Below are 21,125 nucleotides of genomic sequence, written 5' to 3' on the forward strand. Positions count from 1 at the left end.
AAGAGAGAGAGAGAACACTGGGGTTAATAGCTTATTCCATCTCAGGTCTTCAACTCCTCTCCCAGCCAAGTCACTAATAATGCAGATGTGGCCTTTGCCAATGTTTCTATTGCTCAGCTGCATAGACATTTTTAAACACCATCTACATTTTAAATGTCATTGTAGGGGACTAGATTAATATATTTTGGCTTCCAATGGAGTCTACAACTCATGCTCTGGGATAGTTTAATCCTATCCACTGGCTAAACGTGTACATATAATGGCAATTCAGGTACAGGCGGCCATTAAAAAGCACTTAGAAATCAAACGTGGTTTTACTATGGGTGCAAATATATATGAACTCATTTTCTTTCATTTTTATCATAACTCAGTACAAGTACAGGTCATGCCTACAAGTGGAAAAGACTTTCACAGTGTCTCCTTGCTTTCAAAGCAGTATTAGATTAGGTGCTCATGAGTACTGATTAGCCAGTGACAATGCAGAGGTACAAAGTAGGATTAACACCTGGGGCAGATATTAAGCGTAGATGCACACATGCCCCATAACATAGCTAAAGATATGAATGTAGCAGATCCACTTGGAAAACTGCACTGGACAAAATGGGTCACGTGCCTGTAAAACTCATTGCTGCAACCTATTGTACCAAACCACAGGAGATGAAACTCCCATTAATATTAATGTCAGAATTAGGCCCTATCAACAGAGTTCTGATCTGGCTTAAAATTTCCCAGGGTTCAGGCTAGTGGTTTGGGTCAACCTAGTGTAGAGATAAGGGCCAGACACTAAATTCAGGTGTATCAAAAACCTCCTAAGGCCAGGATTTGGGTTCTATTAACATCCATTTCATCGCATTTCCTTGGGCTCTCCCCTGCTCCAGAGTATGTACTTCCTTATAAACCATCACCCAGGAAGGAGCACTCACCTTCCCTAGAACAGCAGCTGAACTAAAAAGCCATTGTTTGAAACGAGGGATGTCAGTCTGATGTGAATTCTTTGCCTCCTAGTTTGATCCCTCATGTTAAATTCACTGTCTCAGGAAGGGTGCAGACAGGAGCTTGTCATCAGCTGTTTATAGTAGCTCCCTAGATATTAATCCTGCTTTATTGGTCTCTGCACAGTGACCCAAATGCCTTTTGTAATGCATTGTCCATATATATATCTGACCTTTTTGGGTACACACAAAAGTAGCCACATCAGCACATTCTCTGGTTCTGCATCTTGGTAACCAAGTCAGACAGCTCTCCTGGATCACTAGGCATGCTACCAACAGTCCAGCAAATAAAACACTTGAGCTAAGTAAGTTACCAAAACCAAAAATATCCCCTTTCCTACATAACCACAACCCTCCTCTCTCTCACTCCCACACACATTTGTATTTTTAAGAGCTGGATTTTCTCTGCTAGATGAAAGGAATCCTGGCTGCCGAGGAGAGCTGTTTATTATTTGAAAATTAGCTCCAAAGATCAGTGGTATTTGTGTTTTTCAGTGACATTCTTTAAGCAAAGAGCCAAGAAGTGAACAGTGATATTCCCAAAAGAATTCACAGTCGGGGTAGAAAACCTAAACCCAGTGAGAAAATACAGGGGAGTTCTGTGTTTTCTTTTGTCACCTGAATTGTGGTTTTGCAAGGGAAGGGCACATTCAAGCCTCATTCCCTGTACACTCAGAGTGTCATTAATGACCACTACCAAGTCCCAGCAGAACTGAGCTTCTGGTGCTGATAAATAGGATTAATGTGCAGATTCACAGCAGTTATATGATAAGACACTCAGAGTTTGTCTACACTGGAATAAAAGGCGCACAGTATGGCTACAATTGGCTCAGGTCAGCTGACTTGGGCTCACAGGGTCATGGGGCTAAAAATTGCTGTATAGATGTTTGGGCTTCAGCTGGAACCTGGGTCTGGACTCTCCCCCCACTGTGGGATCCCAGAACTTGGACTCCAGCCTAAGCCCAAGTGTCTAAAAGGCAATTTTACAATTCTGCAGCTTAAGATCTGTGTGCCCAAATCAGCTGACCTGGGCCAACCATGGGGATTTAATTCCTGTGTAGACACACAACTTCCAAGCATGAAAAGTATCCAGCATTATAACCATCCATGTGATTAGATAGCATATTGGAAATTGAAGACCAAGTTTTGTGCCAGCAGAATAATAACTATATGTATTATGTAGCCAGAAAAATTGTACACATATCCACATTTTACATATATGAGAAACACCTCACCAACCACTCAATTGCAACCCCTTCTGTGGTGGAACATGACTCATGACCACTGTTGAACAGCGTACAGCAACTCCACTCAGAACTTCAATGAACTATTTCACTGTTCTTTGTGGGACAGCAAAATAAATCCCCAGGAAGACACAAAATGATGCTTGCCAAGAAATGTGTGCAGGAGCTTAGTAATGGGCTATGGAGCCTTTTACCTTGATGTCACCTGTTCAAACCCTGCTCCATAGCAGCTAGAACTGGTCTCAAGAAATGGAGGGCAAAATATGGAAATATTTATCCCATTTTTTTCATCCTTTCCCCCTAACTTTTCCCACTAGGTGATTGAAAAATTGAGGGGACAATTGTGCCCATTTTTTACTGAAAACTACATTTTTTCACAATGTGCCAACTATCTCCAGCAGCAACCAGAAGTCACAGTCATCATCAGTGGTGACAGCAGCTGCTGGCTTTGTTCCATTACCTACTGGTGAAGTGTCTCAATCACAAAACTGCTACCACATTTCTTGATTCTTCATCTAAGTGATTGAATCAAGACGAACCTTGACATATTGACATGACAGCCACTGGGCATGTTGCTGCTGTACCCTGGAACATCACACAGTTAATTACCTTTAAAAAAGTGACCATCGTTCTGTTTCTTGTTTCTGAGACCAGCCCCAGGAAGGAGAGAGAATGTGTCTTTGGTTTGGCTATTGCAACAGAATACTTTGGTTTGAGATCAGTACACAGTAAAAGGAGAGGAAGCAGAGAATCAAAGGCAGGCATGTTGGTCAGTTCTGCTCCAGGGCACTTGCAGGAGTACTTTAAAACAGCCATAGCCAATGTGGATAGATTAACTAGGCTGTGAGCTCCACATTGGGGAACTGTCCAGCAAAACTCCTCCTGAAAAAATAACACAGCCTCAGCACTGAATGTGGCAGGTGGATACAAAGTCAAATAGCAACCACACCAAGGACCCTGCAATGTCCTTCCTGCTCTTTTCGCTCTAGGTGGGAAAGTGGCAGGAAAAGGCACCCAAAGTTTATAAATACTGTTTTGATTTGGTAATTATGCTCAAGGCTACTCAATGTGTTTGCACGGGGTCATGAGGCACTGGGACAAGCTGTAGACACATAGCATTTGTATCTCTGCAGACTAATTAGTGACCTATTTTACCTCTCTATAAAAGCATCTGACACCTTATGGTTAGGACATAAACTAATCATCTGAATGAATCAAGAAGGACTGTTTTCTTTTTGTATGGTTCATTGGCCAACTGGCCAGGTGCGTTATTGGTATTTTTATTGTCCTCAGTCATCAGAGGTTTGCCCACTGCTAAAGGCAGCATACCAGACTAAAGTGACATATGAAATAGTCCTTACAGATAATATTCATCACAAATTTAGCCCCATTTAGGGTAGTCAAGCATTCATTTGAAGACTGATCCTAATTTCCTCTGGGAAAATTAATTATTCATAAATATTCACAGAATGTTCTGGCAGAGTAATTTTCAGGCTGCGGAATGTTCAAACCCTTCACTTCAGTTAGTCTCTGTTTATTTTATATTATAGTTATTGTTTTGTGTTGAAATAGTACTTAGAGGCACCATCTAAGGATAGGGGGCCTCATGTTGCTATGCAACGTACATATGCATAACAAACAGTCCTCTGCCCCAAACAGCCTGTAATCCATGGAAAGTTCATTTGGCAAATAAGTCAGATAATTTTGTTTCTACTACCTAATTGGTGCCTGAAACCGTAACAGATCGTGAATAAGCAATATCCTAATTTTAATACAAATTTTTGAATGAATTACCATTTGTAATAAAATTCAAGAAACTCTAAAGAGTCACAAATGTTTTCATGATTCTCTGATGCTCATCTGAACACTCACAAATGATGATCAGTAAATCCCCATAAATCACAACAAACCAACCTCAGCAATTTTATTTGCTAAAACAGTGACGATTTTCATTTTGATTTTTACTATTCAGTCAACTCTAGACTGATCCACTATGGCAAACATAAAGGAAGTCCTACAGACCTGTGAGGCCAACTAACCCATCCTCTTCCCAGTGCAAAAGAGATTCTAGGCATCAGGGATTCCATTACCTCTGTGTGGAGAGTGAGCTGTAGCAAGTAGGGCTTTTCTTTTCACAAAGTGAATTTGAGAAGCAGCGTGATACAAATAAATGGCAAGATCAATAGAGGAGTGCAACCTTCAAGTACAGCTTTCTGTTTATGATGATAATAATATAAACAGCTTTGAACTTTGGACTTGGACACCATCTTCCATCCGAGGATCTCAAAGCACTCTTCGAGCATTAAGTGTCACAGTATTCCTCTTGTGAGTTAGGTCACTATTTATATCCTCATTTTGCAAATACATAAAACTGAAGTAAAGTGACATATGGTCACATAGGGTATGTCTAGACTACATGGCTCAGTCGACGGAGTCATGTAGATGAGTTTACTAGACATAGGAAAATGAAGCGGCGATTTAAATAATCACCACTTCATTTACCTTAAAATGGCCACCGCGCTATAAGAGATAGAATTAGAAGAGTCTATAAGAGATTAGAATTAGAAGCTAGGAGCTCTGATTTTGAATTACTGTAACCTCTAGACTATACTGCCTTCCATCATGCATAGGTAACACCATAAGAGGCATAACTCTTTGTGTGCCTGAGGAAGGAATGCAGCAGTGTTGGCTCATTATAAGATCCTGCCTAAACAGATTATTATGACAGTGTTTCAGTTCCAATCAGACTATGGGACAATATTGCAAACCAATGCCATTCTGTTCTGTCTCCTGCAGACAGCAGGAATCCATTTGTTCAGATTTATCTTGACCATCCCAGAGTGATCTACGTATTGAATGTGACCAAAGAGGTGGTTGTACCCTGCCGGGTCACCGCACCGGATATCAAACCCAAGCTTCTACAGGTAAGTGGAAATTTCAGATTAACCTAACCTCATAGAATGTACATAGACAAAGCCAAGTACATAAAAGAGTTTGTGGGGATGGGTGAGTTTTAGAGCAAAGCTGGTAGGAATCAAAGAATGGCAAAGACCTCCAAAAGCCACCTTAATCCTTCTAAATCCTTCACAGAGCTTTATTACTGATCCATGCATGTGGCTTTTGTTAGTGTTAGGGTGAGGCTATGCCAATTATTCCTCTCCCCCCTCCCTCCCCCCACCTCCTTATATCTTGCTGTTTCTGAATATGTTGGCAAAAAGAGATGACAAGATGCTAATTTGTTTGAAAAGTAAACTATTCTGTAAGGAATCTGGCTCTTAGATGGAAAGCTAGCCAGTTTTATAGCCTGGTACCTGCATTGCCCTTTTACACATTTCTGTTCTATTTCACATTTCGCAGCAAAGTGACAAACTCAGGTGTAAGTTGGCACAGCTTCCATTGCCCTCACTAGAGTTTGTACCTGCTTAGGCCAGGGCTGCATTTGGTCAAAAGAGCCCAGAACCAGTTTTACATATTAAAGAGAAAGATGAAAGCATTAAAGTCTTCGAGCCTGATTCACACCCACTGAATAAATGGGAGCATCTTTGCTGACTTTAGAAAATGTTAGCTGAAGCCCACAGAGAAGCAGAGTGAGGAATAGAGCTCTTGGCTCCCAACCTTGTGCTCTAAATACTAGATCATGTTTCTTTCTGTTTGCATGTTGAGCAGAAGAGATACAGCATGAGAAATGGCAGTGCCAGTCCCTTCCCTCTGCTCTGGCCAGTCTGCCTCAGTCTGTTCTGGATAGTCCTCCTCTTGGCACAGGAAAGGAGCTAAGTCTCCTTGGCAATGCAATCTTCTTCCTCTCTACTGACAGGCATGTCAAGGGGACCAACAGCTACCAACTGAGCTAGTGGGTTTGGTGATGTGAACACCCAGCCTCTGGGGAACGGGGTGTCAAAATAGTTGTACTGTAATAACTGCACATTTTTTGCAAGCTGGACATATACATTGGGGCCTAATCCTGTGACACAGTGAGCACCTTCTGGGAGGTGCTAGATGCCTGCCCATTCTCCTGACTACAGTATGTCTCCCCCTCCCAGGAAGCAACCCACACCTGAAATGATTGGGTCCCAAGATACCATCCTGGCTTTCCATTGCAGCCAATGGTCAGACTCCAGTTGATGTCACTGGGAACAGCATTGGGCCCTATTGCATTGCCAGATCTCTATTTTTATGTGCAGTGGGCAGGGGACAAAGTGAGGGGAAATGGGGCTGAGTGTGTCTCCCCCTTTTCCACTTTCTGAACCCCGCTTCCTCTCCTGGCTGGAATAAGCAGGGCTTGCCCATACCTTCCCCCTCAGCCTTGGTGAGGACACTGAGAAAGCCTCCTCTTCTTAAATCATTAGAGGACCAAATTTATCCCTGGAGTATTTTTGCTCATTTCACTGGTCTTGCCCCAGGGATGAACATGCCATAAAAGCTTGGACCACACCCTGAAGTTCTTGGGTTTTACAATTCAGCCCCCTGTTTACAAGCCGTTATCCTTTCTCCACCTGGTGCTAAGGCAATCTCTCCACCAGCCATTTCTTGACACAGAAGCAAATGTCCTTCATTTCACTACAAGCTGATGATACCCATTTAGCAACAGAGATGAATGAAATCTCAGCATATTTCCCTTGTGAATCGCAAAGGAATCTGACCAAAGGATTTTTCTGCTTTAACGGGCGGATGGGTGTGGGAGTGGAAATTATAGCCTAAAAGGAAGGTGCCTGTGGGCAGGGGAAGATGTCGCAGTACGAGAGGATGCTCCCACTTCTATAGGTGTGTGTTTACCTAGTGAGCCTCTCATGCCATCCCAAACTTCCTTATATGGAATCCCCGCTCGTTGTTTTCCCTTGCTTGGGAAATTCCTGCTGCGGTGTGGAGCCTCAGTGGCTGCTTCCTGTGTAAAGAGGAAGCGTGGAGGCCAGGGGGAATAAAGTGACCAGACAGATTTAGAACATCCTTTTCCAGAATTAATCTGCGATAAGCATTACAGAGGAAAAATACTGGAAGTTCCCTTCATGTGGTTTCAGCTCCTTTTTTTCTTTTGTTTTTTGCATAAATATATATTTGATGAAGAAATTTAATATATGTGCACTGCTGTAAGGCGCCTCTTCAGTGGGGTTATTTTTCTTCTTGTCTTCTAACCATCAGGATACATAGCCCTCAAACCATGAAATTCAGCTTTCTTCCCCTTTATTATTCTTGTAGCAAATGTACTTTTTCCATCATAAATTAAGTTCCTTATGTTACCATTATACTTTAAAATGATTGCACTCTTACTCTCCTTTAAATATTTATGAGAAAGGTTGCAGTTTGCTAATACTAAACAGATCTTAGTTAACCACATATCATCTGAGTCACAAGAATCCCAGGGCTGGACATGCAATTTAAGCGCCAACCATGTATTTAATGCTGGGTGAAAGAGTTGACAGCTCTGAAAGAGCTATTTATCCACTGTACCACACAAGCAGTTGCTTTTTTTTTTAGCCACATACTCTTCTGCCCATGTGCCTTATTGTTCACTTGGAGGAAACCCTCCAGAGGTCAATTCCAGCCTCCCTGGCCCATCTCAGTCATTGGCCTCTTTATTGAAACTGCCAAGAAAGGTATCAATTAAGTGCTAGTTTTGAGAGTGCTATTTGTCAGATGGGCACCTGCATACTGAGAAGACCATTGTGCAATGAACCATCTCTATATCTCTGGGCTGGATTTGAACAAGATCTGAACCCCTGACCTCTATGAAAGTCAAGTTCCTAATCCAAACTTCATGTCCTGGATCCATACACCAAATCCTAAACCACTTTACAGAAGTTCAGCTCTGAAATCCATAGTTCCTAGTGCACTCAAAACAAAACAATTGTTCTACAAGGGAGAGCCTGTCTTACCCCACTACTCCCTCCTAGTTGCTACTTTGCAGTAATAACCCTTTTGACTTTGTACTGCTCCATGGTGAATATGAAAAGTAAGCGAACTAACATGATGCCAGGCCAATCAGTGTCATAATTTCACCTGCACTATTATGAGTAACAGCGCTCAACATTCGGAGCTGGAATTCATTCCAAGCAGGATCCTTTCTCCCAAACATTATTTAAATTGCACCTGTTATTCACACCACCTAAAAACATCCCTTATTAGGTACAGAAAATTAAACCAAGTGGAGCACAATCATGAGAACAGTAGGGCTGTGTCTACACTGGCATGAATTTCCGGAAATGCTTAAAACAGAATAGTTTTCGTTATAAGTATATCCGGAAAAAGAGCATCTACACTGGCAGGCTGCTTTTCCGGAAAAGCCAGTGTAATATAAGCTGTGGTAGTGTGACTTAAGATATCCGGCTACACATTTTGCATTGCTGTATGGCTTACCTTAACCTGACCTGGTCTACACTAGACCAGGCCTCAGTGAATGGCAGGCATTTCAAACCTGCTTCAAAATTAGCATTTGATTTCCCATGCCTATTTTTTTCTACAATTTAAATCTAACATTTTTCAAGGTTGATTTAAAAAAAACCTCAGTTTCCTAGTTAATGCGGAGTGTGTACCGTACATTGTAAATAAAATGCCAATCATCCCCACTCAAAAGGGGTATGTCTACACTACAGAGTTAGTTCGAACTAACTTAGTTCGAATTAATTAATTCGAACTAACGCGTCTAGAACTAAAAACTAGTTCGAATTAGCGTTTTGCTAATTCGAACTAGCATGTCCACATTGAGTGGACCCTGAATAGGGCTTAAGGATGGCCGGAAGCAGTGCCGGCAGGGCATCAGAGGAGGACTTAGAGTGTGGAGATGCTTAGAGCGTGGCTAGCCGAGGGCTGCGCTTAAAGGGTCCCGACCCCCACCCCGGACAGACAGTTCTCAGGGGTGCCCCGCTTGCAAACCAGTCCTGGCTTGGAGTGCCTGGAGTGCCCACACTGGGCACATCACAGCACTCGGCCATCAGACCGGCTGCACTTGCCGCAGGCTGCCATCTGGGGAGAGGGGGCAATTGGGGGGCTGCAGGAGAGCTTCCGCAGAGCCAGCCCAGTCCTCCCCATCGGGGGCTCGTACCGCATTCCTCCCTCACCTCCTTCCACTTACCCTTCCCTAGCCCCCCTTCCTGATGTACAAAATGAAGATAACGTTTCTTCCAACATTGACTCTGTCTTTATTGAACAAAACTGGGGGAGACTGGGAAAAGGAGGTGGGAGAGGGGAAGAGAAAGGCTGGGAGAGGGGAGGGCAACTAACATGATCAGGGGTTGGGAACAGGTCCCAGATGAAGAGAGGCTACAGAGACTGGGACTGTTCAGCTTAAAAAAGAGGAGATGGAGCGGGGACAGGATAGAGGTCTCTAAAAGCAGGAGTTGGGTGGAGAGGGTGCATTCAGAAAAGTTCTTCATGAGTTCCCATAAAGAAGGACTAGAGGACACCAAAGGAAAGGAATGGGTAGCAGGCTTCAAACTAGTAAGAGAAAGTTGTTGTTCCCAAAGCAAATAGTTAACCTGTGGAACTCCTTGCTGCAGGAGGCTGTGACGGCTACAACTAGAACAGAGTTGAAAGGGAAGTGAGATCAAGTCATGGAGGTTGGGTCCATGGAGTAGTCTTAGCCAGGGGGTAGGAGTGGTGTCCCTGCCCAAAGTTTGTGGAAGGCTGGAGAGGGATGGCACGAGACAAATGGCTTGGTCACTGTCTTCGGTCCATCCTCTCCAGGGTCCCTAGGGTTGGCCACTGTCGGCAGACAGGCTACTGGGCTAGATGGACCTTTGGTCTGACCCAGTACGGCCATTGTAAGCTCAGGGCTCAGGGTCGGGGGTCTCAGTGGACCCCCTTGATTTTCATGCACACCTGCTCCTGGGTGGCCAGGCTGGCAGCTCTCCTGCCCTAGACGGCCACTTTCCTGTGCCTAGTGCAGAGATCGTGGACGAGGTCCACGATGTCTGCACTAGCCCAGGAAGGTGCCCGCCTCTTGCGGTCCCGGGCAAGCTCCCGGGAGCTGCCAGCCTGGTCCTGGGAAGAGGGGATGGTCTGGGGGTCATCGGGTGGGTGGCTCTGTGCCGTGCCAGGTGCAGGGTCTGCTGGCTGGGTGCTGGCTGGCTTGCACCTGGCACGGGCACCGTAGCCAGCCCGTGCCCCTTTAAGGGGTCTGGGGCCAGGAGGGGGGCAGTAGAGTTTCCCTGGTGTTGGCCAGAGTGGCCACCAGGGAAACCTGGGGAGGGCTAGCCTCCCACTAGTTCGAATTAAGGGGCTACACACCCCTTAATTCGAACTAGTAAGTTCGAACTAGGCTTAATCCTCGTAAAATGAGGTTTTCCTAGTTCGAACTAAGCGCTCCGCTAGTTCGATTTAAATTCGAACTAGCGGAGCGCTAGTGTAGCGCCTATGAATGTTAGTTCGAACTAACATTGTAGTGTAGACATACCCAAGGGTAAGATTGGTTAAATGGGTGATATACAGAATTCACAATCTACATATGTAGTAAATATACTGTATTCAGCAGCTTTTCTGTGTTTATAATTAATTTTTCTCTCTCATAGCCTCATAAATGTTAGAGCCAGAAGGGACCATCGTTATCATCTAGACTGACATCCTGCACATTGCAGGCCACAGAACCTTCCCTCTCCCCCAACATACACACACACACTCCTGTAATAGACTCATCCCTTTAAGTTACTGAAGTCCTCAAATTGTGATCTGCAAACTTCAAGTTACAGAGGTGTTAGCTGGTGGCCGGGGTAGTGAGTGGTCTGTGAGCCCTATCACACCCGAGTATTTAGCTGCTAGGACAGAGTCCCTTCGCAGCAGGCAGCCAGGGTGGCTGACAGGTGACCTTTGGTGGTGCAGAAAGAGCTCGTTACACCCGAGACTTCGACTGCTAGGACAAAAGTCCCTTCGCAGTGGGCAGCCAGGGAGGCTGACGGGTGCCCCAAAGAGTCTGCCCCGTGGAGGTGGCACAACTCAACGCTCAGCTCTTACTGCGTTTATTGCTGACCGGCTATAGTTCTTTCAATTGTGTTTGGTTCTGTTACAGCAACAGGAGGAGTCAGATTAAAGCTTAAACGGTTACTATTTTATTGTTACAAGGCAAGCTTATCTGTTAAATGTTACTGCTGTGTTACAGATGACACAGCCACTACAAAACGCAAGACAGAAAATACAATGAAAAGTCAATTAAAGATATCATGAAACCCTCTTGGGTCTCTGAGCTCTTATTGAATGCGTGCAAAAATAGACACCTAGCAGGTATATTCTCACCCCTGCGATCCTTACTCTGGCGAAGCCAGTGTTTCTCTCAATCCGAATGGGAAGCAGTCGATACGAGATGAAGGCATCCCTAAAGTTTCGGGGGTCCAAGACCGCCTGACCAGCAGGTATATGGGTGGATCTCCAATTAGAGTGGGGCACAGGATCCCACTTTAAACCCCTGTGGTCACGTAGATGCTTCTCTTGTCATTAAAATGCCAATTAAGTTTGTGACGCCCATTCCCACAGGGGGTCCAAAGCTTAATTTGCACCTGTGAGGTAGAGGTAACTAAATCATTAGGGCCAGACATCCTTTTTCTGATGGGGCGGCAGATTCCTCTTCTGGGACAGTGTGTGTAGGTGTATCAATACTGGTACCAGCCAAAGGTAGCCCAAGGCCCCCTGACCGCCTGCTGGCCAATTGTCGCTGTTATCTGGTTCCTGTCTAGCATCCAGGGCCATTGTTATTCCAGCACCTCTGGAGGCCCTGGAGTCTTTGAAGACAAAGTTTCGCTCTCAAGGATTCTCTCTCCCAAGGATGTCGGGGGGGGGGGGGCTTTCTGTCTGGCTACAAGAGGCTCCTCCATTGTCTCTAGTTTAAACTAGCAAGTGCTCTATGTCCCATTCTTCAGAGGAAGGTAAAACCCCTCCAGAGCAGTGGGGGGCAACCTGCAGTCCCAGGACCACAAGCAGCCCATCAGGGTTCTATATGTGGCATGAGAGACATTTTGTTTACCGCTACCCCCACACAGGGTTGCCAGACTCCGCTGTTTTCCATCTGCATAATTTTTTTTCCCTATCAGTATTGCTAAGGTGACATGCACATAACACAAGGATATGTAAAGTCAGGTACTTCCTGATTGCACACCACATGCGTGAGAGCCGTGTGTTCCCTCTGCAGCCAATCAAAGCACTGCTACAGCGCCACACCCCACAAATTCTAGATAGGCAAGCGCAGTTAGCAAAATTACCGTACCCCGGGAGACCATTTTGATTATGACAATCTTGTGGCCCATTGAGACAAAGGAGGGTCATTCATGGCTACCCATCACTACTCCAGGTTCTCTGCCAGTCTGGTCCAGCAGAAAATTTCCTTCCTAACCCTAAACATGGTGGCCAGTTGAACTCTGAGCATGTCAGCAAAACCCAGCAGCCAGGCACCTGGGAAAGAATTCTCTGTTGTAACTCAGGCTCTGTCTTGACTACAGAGTTTTGTCAGAAAAATGGCTGTTTTTTCGACAAAACTTGAATAACGTCCACACTGCAAGTGCATTCTTTCAACAGTAAATTGAAAGAACAGAGGGCTTTTTGAACAATTGGTAATCCTCATTCTATAAGAAAGAAGCCTTTTTGTGAAAGAACTCTTTTGCAAAAAGGTGTGTGTGGACAGAGAAGAGGGAGTTTTTCAGAAGAAAAGGGAAAAGGAAAAAGCAAAGGTGCCCTGGTGGCCATTCTGTCCATAGCAATCACAGCTTACATGGCAGTCTGGATGCTATCTTTCTAAAAAGTGTGTCTCTTTTTCAATACACTTTTGCAGTGTGGACACTGTCTTTTGCAAGAAGTTTTTTTGGGAGATCTCTTCCAAAAAAAGTTTCTTGCACACAAAGCCTGTAGGCTAGATGTAGCCTCTGAACCCTCCCCATCTAATGCCCCATCTCCAGCCATTGTGGATTTTTGCTACTAGCAGCTGTAGATGGGCCATACATATGCTACTGTAGGCAATTTCATCCCCTTAGTCCTTTTCTCACGGTCTCAGTTAAATGAACAAAATATTGATAACATTCAACCTACAATGATTGGTATAAGTCTGGTTAGTTTCTAGTTTACTCCTCTCTAAAATTGCCAACTTCCCATCCCAGAATTTTATGGTTAATTCCAAAGTGCCTAAGTTAGTTTAGAAAATGTAACCCCCAAGTCTTCCAAGTCCTGAACCAGGTCAGTATTAATAACCCATTATACAGAGGGGAAAGCGAGGCTCGGACTGATTAACTTGTTATTTGCCCGCGGTCACACAAAGTCTATAGGAGCCAGGGAGGAACCCAGGTCTCCAGGCGCCCAGCTTTTCTCATTAAATGCAAGGTTACCATTCCTGCCTTAGGGGCCTGCTTCTTTGTACCTCTTGAGATTGTTCTAGGTATGTGTAGATAGAAGCCACCACAGAGTCTACCTTATATTTAGAAGTATACCTTATATTTAGAAATATATATCTTGTCTTCAAAAAAAAGAGGCAGGGTAGCTACCTCTCTCTCTCTCTCTCTCTCTCCTGTGTGGGAAGGGGGAAATCTCCACAGTCTCCATCTGCCTCTTCTTTTTCAGCATCCTTCTTCTTCGGAGTTCAAGTATGAGAGGATGGTGTGGAACCCCAAAAGAGGATTTGTCATCCCCTCTCCTTCTTTCCACTTCTTCAAAGGCATGCTCATGTGTAGCACCAATGTAAACGGAATTACCTCCAAATCCTACTACATGCTACAGAAAGTGGGTGAGTGACCCTTGTGTGCTGAGCAGTAATTGTTACCCAATGGAACAGAAACATGTCTGGTGCTTAGCTAAGTCTTGTGGTTATTATCTCTTGGTTAGCCTAGTTCCAAGCTAACCCTTGGTGATTATAACTGGTATATAAGAGATGAGTCAAAACTGGAACATTTTATGCACACCCACCTCCCCTTTGAGCTTTGGTGGTTCAGATCAAATAGAACTTGGAACTGATCTACCCCTGGTTTTGAAAAATTTCCCAGTGTAGAGATGGGATAGAATTGGCTATTTTCCTCAGGCCCCACCACAGTTTTGTTGGTTTGGGTAATGTGGAACCTAGATTCAAATAACCACTGCTTTGGGATTTGCATCTCCGAGAAGTGGCCTCCTCTGCCCATTTCTGATATTTGTGGAACTTATAAGACATGATATAAAATCTCATATAAATGCTCATTTGCAAACCTCGCAGGTTTTTGTTTGGTTTCTCTTGGCACTTTATCACATGCTCTCCATTGTGTTTCAAGATAGGCTCCAGCTGCAGAAGTCAACTCTGGATTTTCAGAACAGAGGTGTTTGGGACTGAGGCTTTGTTTGAGCCCATTTCTAATAACGTGCTCCTTGTTTTGTGTACATTTTCTTTATCGCCTCATAAATTTTAAATTTTACTAGGCAGGGTTCATTGTGATTTCATTTCCACTAGGTCATTGTACCCTTCTCAATAATTAGCATTTAGCATAAAACAACTGGCAAGGAAATTTGTATGGCAGCCAAATGGAGGTTCTGGATGGCTCTTTTTTGCAGCGCTTAAAGTCATTATTTACTACATACGTCTCAGAATCAAAGGTGGGAAGGTTTGTTAGGTCATCGGGCCCACTGCTTGAGGGCCAATGCAGAATCCACCCTTCTTCTCTATAACAGGGAAGTACCCTGACACTAGAATGGACTCAGGAGACTGAGTTCTATTCCACATTTGCCTGCCATGTGACCATGGGCAAGACACTTGCCATCTCTGTACCGCAGTTTCCCCAGTCATAAAATGGGAATGATACTGGCCTCCTTTGCAAAGTGGTTCAGAGTGTGCTAGACACTTCACACTGTAGCTAAAAGGCTATAATCCCTACCCTATAGAGTTTAACAAGCTAACATCAGACATGATGCATTGATGTAATAAGACAGCTAGTAGGACCAAGATTTTCCAACCTAAGTATGGGCTTGGGGGTGCCCAGTGAAGGGAAGCTGGTTTTCAGAGGCTGGGTTTTCAGCACTTTGTGGAAAGTAAGCCCCTGTCTAGGGCCCCCACGCTGAGTCACCCAACAGCATTAGCTGCAGCCAAGGCAGGGATGGACAAGGATGATATCAATGTGATTATGTGGCTGATGATCATGGGCTGGAGTATCAAGTGAAGGAGTAAAGAAGTTCACAAAATTCATGGATTTTAAGTCCATACAGGATCATATTATGCTCATCCTGTCCGACCTCCTGCATAACCCAGACAATGGACCAAAGAGATTATGGTACCTAAAGAAGTGATCTCACTTTGAAAAGTGCCTCAGTGCCCAGCAGCTCCCACAGAGGGCATTAGCAGGCTAATTTCCTGCAATCCTCCCAGGAGGAGCAAAGTCTTGAGGAAGGATTTGAAATGGGGGTTTCCTGTTCAGTTCAGCTGCAGCAGATTGGGGGGACATTTTACTTTTGTTCTCATTTCAGAGACTAGAATACAAAACCTGGATCTGAAAGCAAATCCCAAAAAGCTGCTAGTTGGAGAGACCCTCAACCTGGAATGCAGCGCAGAGACCTTTTACAATGGACGGATTGGATTGAAATGGCAGTATCCCAAGGGGAGAGTGAGTAGCTGACAATTCAAGGCTTTCTCTGGTTGGATTGCAGTCGTCAACAGCATGGAAATGAAAGTTCTGTTTTTATGGCTTAATAACTCCCAATATTGCCTTCATGTGTCATTCATAAAAGCTCAAGCAGTGGGAGAGCCACAAATGATTGTCTTTTCAATTCAGATGAGCTGAAACCCCAGGAAGCTATGTGAACTCTCCGAGCTCCTTTGTCTTGCACAATTGGGTTGCAAGGCAAATCTAACTGGATTTTTGCAACATTATCAGGAATTTTGGGACACCTCTCCCATGTCACTGCAGCCCCCCTTATGATCCTAGCTGCCAATGGGGAATCGAGCTGCCACTGGGGTGGCAGACTGTCTAGTTGGCCCTCCATCTTTCTAGATACTTGTGCAGTGTGTAAACATGAATCAAAAACTAACTAGTCTTCCTTAAGCCTCACTAAAAAATTTGGTTCACGTTTTAAATGAAGATTCAGACTCTGATAGTGGCGTGTATGGAAGAGGGGACATTTGGGATTTGACTCCTGAGAAAACTCAGCACTTCCTGAGAGGTCCAAAGCCCCTTCAGCACTCTCTTGGGAATCACAGGGGTGGAGCCTATGTAGATCAAGTCTTCTTCAGGGTTGGTTCGTTCTAGGGACGTAATAGTGTAGTAAAAGCTTATTGGTTAATGCTTTGGACTACACGCAATTTCCCTTCCTCCCCTCTTGCCAGTAAATATTTTAGTAGGCTGGCCAGCAGCTCAGCTCAGTCCCAGCTTGCACTAGGTCCAGGACCTACCCCCACTGAATACACCTCTCTGCATTTAAAGTGTATTAGGAGGCAGACAGGCAGGCTGCTGGGTCCAGAAGCCCAGATACACACACACTCCCAAACAGGGGCTGCCACCATCCCATGTTGCTGCCTCTGTATCAGAGGTAGCAGCATGTGGCGACAGGCAGCTGGTCTGCGATGGGAGCTGTTTTTTTAACTGGCTCCCCATGTGAATCAGCTCCCGCCTGGCACCCTGTGCTGTTGCCTCTGTTACAGAGGCAGCAGTATGGAGTGGCAGGGGGTTCCTCGGGAGTGGGACTGGAGCACACTGGCTGCCGGCCTCATCCCTGGGGACTATAGAATAGTCGAGTAACCACTAAGAATACATGAGGTTAATTGACTATGCAAGTGAACCGATATTTAATATCCCTAGTTTGTTCATCCCTACCCCTAAACTCTGCTCTCGGTAGCTCCTGAGCACCCTGCAGCAGCAGGTGGATCAAGCCCTAAAACTGCCAGCTCTTAAAATTAGGGTAACCAAATATTTTTAAGAAGCAGCAATTCTAAGAGCTCTGCTTGGGAAGAAAGTGCCCAAAGATCAGTGTCCCAATTCAATGCAATTTAAAAATATTTCATTTTTATCCTGTGCAAACCCCTAAATTTGATGTGTTCTAGGCATTTGCAGCCTTGTGCAGAACAGAAGAATGTTTCATTTTATATAATGACTTGGGACCCTTCAAAAGGTTTCTTGGCAAAATTTGTAAAAGAAAAAAAAAGGAAAATACCCTACAAACTACAGCATGAGTGGGAAAATCATGTCAAATTTTATCAGTATGAAGCCCGTGTGGTTCTATAGAATTTTCTCTTTGAAATCTCTAGAATGAAATATAAGGTGATTTTTCTATTCTCTTCCTTTGAACCATCCACTAGATTTCTAGGTAGCAAGTGTACAAATGCCTATTCAAATTTATAGGATCAAAATGTCTATTGAAATTTACAATTCTGCATCACATTCTATAGAACTTTTCCATTGGAATGTGGTTACTATATAGATCCTTTATTATTTAAGGTTTTAATTTTTCTTCCCCAGATAGATTGATACTGACCAAGAATTAAATGTACACAACAGGTAGGAGCTCCAAAATAACATGGGTGAAATCCTAGCCCCACTGAAGCCAATGGAAGTTTTGCCATTGATTTCACCAAGGTCAGGATTTTAGCCCCAAATTGAGACCGTTCCTGTGGTAAGATACATCTACACAGCAGGGCTAAAGAAGAATTAATCTATGCAACTTGAGCTATGTTAAATGTGTAGCTTAAGTCGAAATAGCTTAATTTGGCTTTTGGCGCTGTCTGTACAGCAGGAAGTCGAATGCAAAATACTCTTCCTTCGACTTCCAACTTCCCTTACTCCTCATAAAATGAGGGTTACAGGAGTCAGAGTAAGAAGTCCTCCAGCTCACCATTGTTTCAAAGTAATGGCTTGCAATGTAGCCATGCTCTTTAATATTTGGAATAATGTCAGTTATTCTGAAATAATGCTGCTGTGTAGACATAGCAGTATGGAATTAATGAAGAACTACTTGATTTCATTCGGTTGTAGGTATGTGGACAATAAAAGCTCCCTGAAACAGTCTACTGCTATATCTTTTTGTCTATTATTCCTACTCTCTGGGTGGGAAAGTGTAATTGTTTCAGCCTAGGTCTTTGGAGTTTATATCTCTTAACATATGGGTGTCTGAAACAGAATAAGCAATTGAAGTATAAGCAGTAGAATAAGAATAAGTTGACTCTTTTCTTTGTCTTTGTTTTCTATCATCCAGAATCATAAGCCTACAGCAGGTCTTACCCGAAATAATGACACGAATAAAGTTTTCAGTTATGTCACTATCCAGAATGTTACCATGAAAGACAGTGGCTTGTATATATGCAATGCAACAGGACTGGAGACCAACACTACAATCACAGTATACAGTAAGTTCTCACTGAGAAGCAGGACTGTTAAGGAGATGGACACTTAATCTGTAGCTGTCCCTCAGCAATGACGCCAGCTTGGGTACAGTCACAAAAGTGGACTATCAATCCCTATGATTTAGGGCAGTGTTTCTCAACCAGCGGTACGAATACCCTTGGGATACTCAAGAGAAGTTTGGGAGGTACATCAACACAACTGAAATTTGGAGAAAACTGAATTTTTGTTTTAAGTTTTACAGCGCTTTATTATTTTTGTATTTTTTACACCCAAAAATTTCATCACCTGCCCGGCTACGATTAAGTTGTTTAAACAAATGTGTTGTAATGGTAGAAACAAATTGTGTGTGTGTGAAAACTAGGTTCTGGGAGTACTTTTTTTTTTAAAGGGGTATTTTATAAAAAAAAAAAAAAAAAAGGTTGAGAAACACTGCTTTAGGGCACACACTGATCACCAGAATACAGTATAATATTATGAGAATGTTATATCTTCTGTTTAAATACACAATACAGGTCTTTGTTGGAAATAGGTTACTGGACAGTAGAGGCTCATTAATTTATTCTTGTTTTGCCTTTTTTGCCCTCTTAAAATGTTTTTGAAAAGTTAGTAAACTTCTGAAAATGGAATGTATTGGAATTCGCTTATTTAGTCATGAATCACTTATATCACAGGGGTCATGTAGGCTCTGTGTATGGATAGGCCAGAATTTTCAAAAGGGTCCAGCATCCACAACTGACACCAGATTTTCAAAAGAGCTCAGCATATTGGGCACCAGGAACCTCTGAAATTCTGGTACCTCCACCACCCCACCACACCCCACCCCATGCATGTTCTGGTCTTGAAAATCTGATTCTTCAAGGTGAAGAAAAATCAACCTTTGCCAGTGGATATCCCAGTAAATATTTCCTGTTCCATGGCGAATATCGGTTATCATCACATACCGCTGCACAGTAGCTGCTGGCAATAGCTGATTTTAAAATGGCCACCATTGCCATGACAACCAAAATGTACAGAGAAAGCCTGTCTCTAGTTCTGGTGTACATGGGCAGAATAGATGCAGCTACGGCTGAAGCTTGTCATTCCATTCAATTTTCTGTAGCTTCTCTGGATCTAAGAGGCAGGAACCTATTCCAGAGCACATTGTATTTAGGGCTGCAGGCATTTATAGCCTGATAAGAATCTTCCATTCTAAGAGTTTTGTTTGTTTGTTTAAGGCAAACCTTTCCTGCGAGTTTCCTATAAGAAAGGACCCTACTATGAGGGGGTAGAAGGACAAAAGTTACTGAAACTAGCTGTGAAGGTGGATGCTTTTCCCCGCCCCAATGTTACCTGGTGAGTATCAGCCTCTTGTGAGGAAAATGTGAAGATATACGTGCCACTTTCTTTGAAAGGGAAAAGTAAAGATATACGTGCCACTTTCTTCAGACATGGCAGACAATGTAAAGGGGAGGTCTTGTGATTAAATTACTAGTCTAGGAAACAATGAAATCTGGGTTCTATTATCAGCACTGTCACAGATTCATAGAGTGATATGGTCGTGGATGAGTCACTTCACCCCTCAGTTTCCTCACTGACAGTCTGGGAATAATGATATCTCCCTACTTCATAGCAGAAATATGAGGCTCCACTCAGCCATGTGCCCATAACACACTGAGAACCACAGAGGGAGAAGTACAAGAGAGCGTTTTCAGTGTTATCAGTCACAGAGCTGAGCTTAAAGTCAATCAGTGCCTCCTGGAAAGCTGTGAGAAACATTCTCTGCATGGCAGTTTCTGCCTCTTCAGTTCATTTTTTTTTCTCTTCACTCATTTATGACTATGAACATTCACATGTAAGTGGATATTTTTACAGAAATGTTCATCTGCTCCTGCCACTGCTTTCCCATCTGAAGTCCCAATCCATGTGGAAATGCTTTCAGCAGCTGCCAGCTGCAGAGGGTTAGCACTTCAGCTGCAGGTGGGGAGGCTGGAGTAGAGGATCTCTGAAGATCCTGTTTTTGTGCAGTAATAAAATAAAATAAAATAAAGTGAGGGGCATGCAGGAAATACTGATCCATCAGCAGAATCATCCCAAAATAGAACTTGGCTCAAATATTTCTAGGTTGCTTCATAAAATCTTAGATATTAGACGGAGAAAAGACATATTAAGTCTTCCCTGTCAATGAAGAAAAGACCTTTATGGCCAATGATGCCATACGTGAATTTCATTATGGCCTTTGTTCCCCTTATGTGATCAGTTAATATCATCTGAGGGATCCAAAGAATGCCAACATAGTCAATCCACCAGTGCCAAAAGTGTAACATCCATCTCAGTTCTACACACACACACAAAGCAGAATCATGCAAAATCCTGTGGGCCAATAAAAGGCTTCTCCAATGTAACATATCACATCCCCATTTAATATAATATTCAGCGCTTCTACAGGCAGAAACAGCACTAAGGGTACACCAGAAGTATCCCAAAATAGCTACCCCCATCTTTTGAATGTGTCTACTATTGCGAAATATAGCGGACGCCTTATTTCAGCATCCCTGTAAACCTCGTTCCACAAGGGATAAAGGAAGTGTTGAAATAGTGTGTTCTTTACAAAGTTGGCGCTGTGTAGACATGCCAAATTTCAAAATAGCCTATTTCAA

At 43.6% G+C, this 21,125-nt stretch overlaps 1 protein-coding gene across 2 annotated transcripts in view; it reads left to right on the plus strand.

The window, feature by feature from the left end:
• Positions 1 to 21,125, plus strand: part of LOC102446651 (vascular endothelial growth factor receptor kdr-like) — a 213,741-nt gene that overhangs the window by 79,418 nt on the left and 113,198 nt on the right. For both annotated transcript variants that reach the window (XM_075940855.1, XM_075940856.1), the window contains exons 4-8: positions 5,033 to 5,160; positions 13,760 to 13,922; positions 15,623 to 15,759; positions 18,341 to 18,491; positions 19,704 to 19,821. In XM_075940855.1, coding sequence (XP_075796970.1) covers positions 5,033 to 5,160; positions 13,760 to 13,922; positions 15,623 to 15,759; positions 18,341 to 18,491; positions 19,704 to 19,821 — 697 coding nt within the window. The remainder of the gene's footprint in view (positions 1 to 5,032; positions 5,161 to 13,759; positions 13,923 to 15,622; positions 15,760 to 18,340; positions 18,492 to 19,703; positions 19,822 to 21,125) is intronic.

Source organism: Pelodiscus sinensis, chromosome 13 (assembly GCF_049634645.1).
Source record: "Pelodiscus sinensis isolate JC-2024 chromosome 13, ASM4963464v1, whole genome shotgun sequence".
Taxonomy (NCBI): Eukaryota; Metazoa; Chordata; order Testudines; family Trionychidae; genus Pelodiscus; species Pelodiscus sinensis.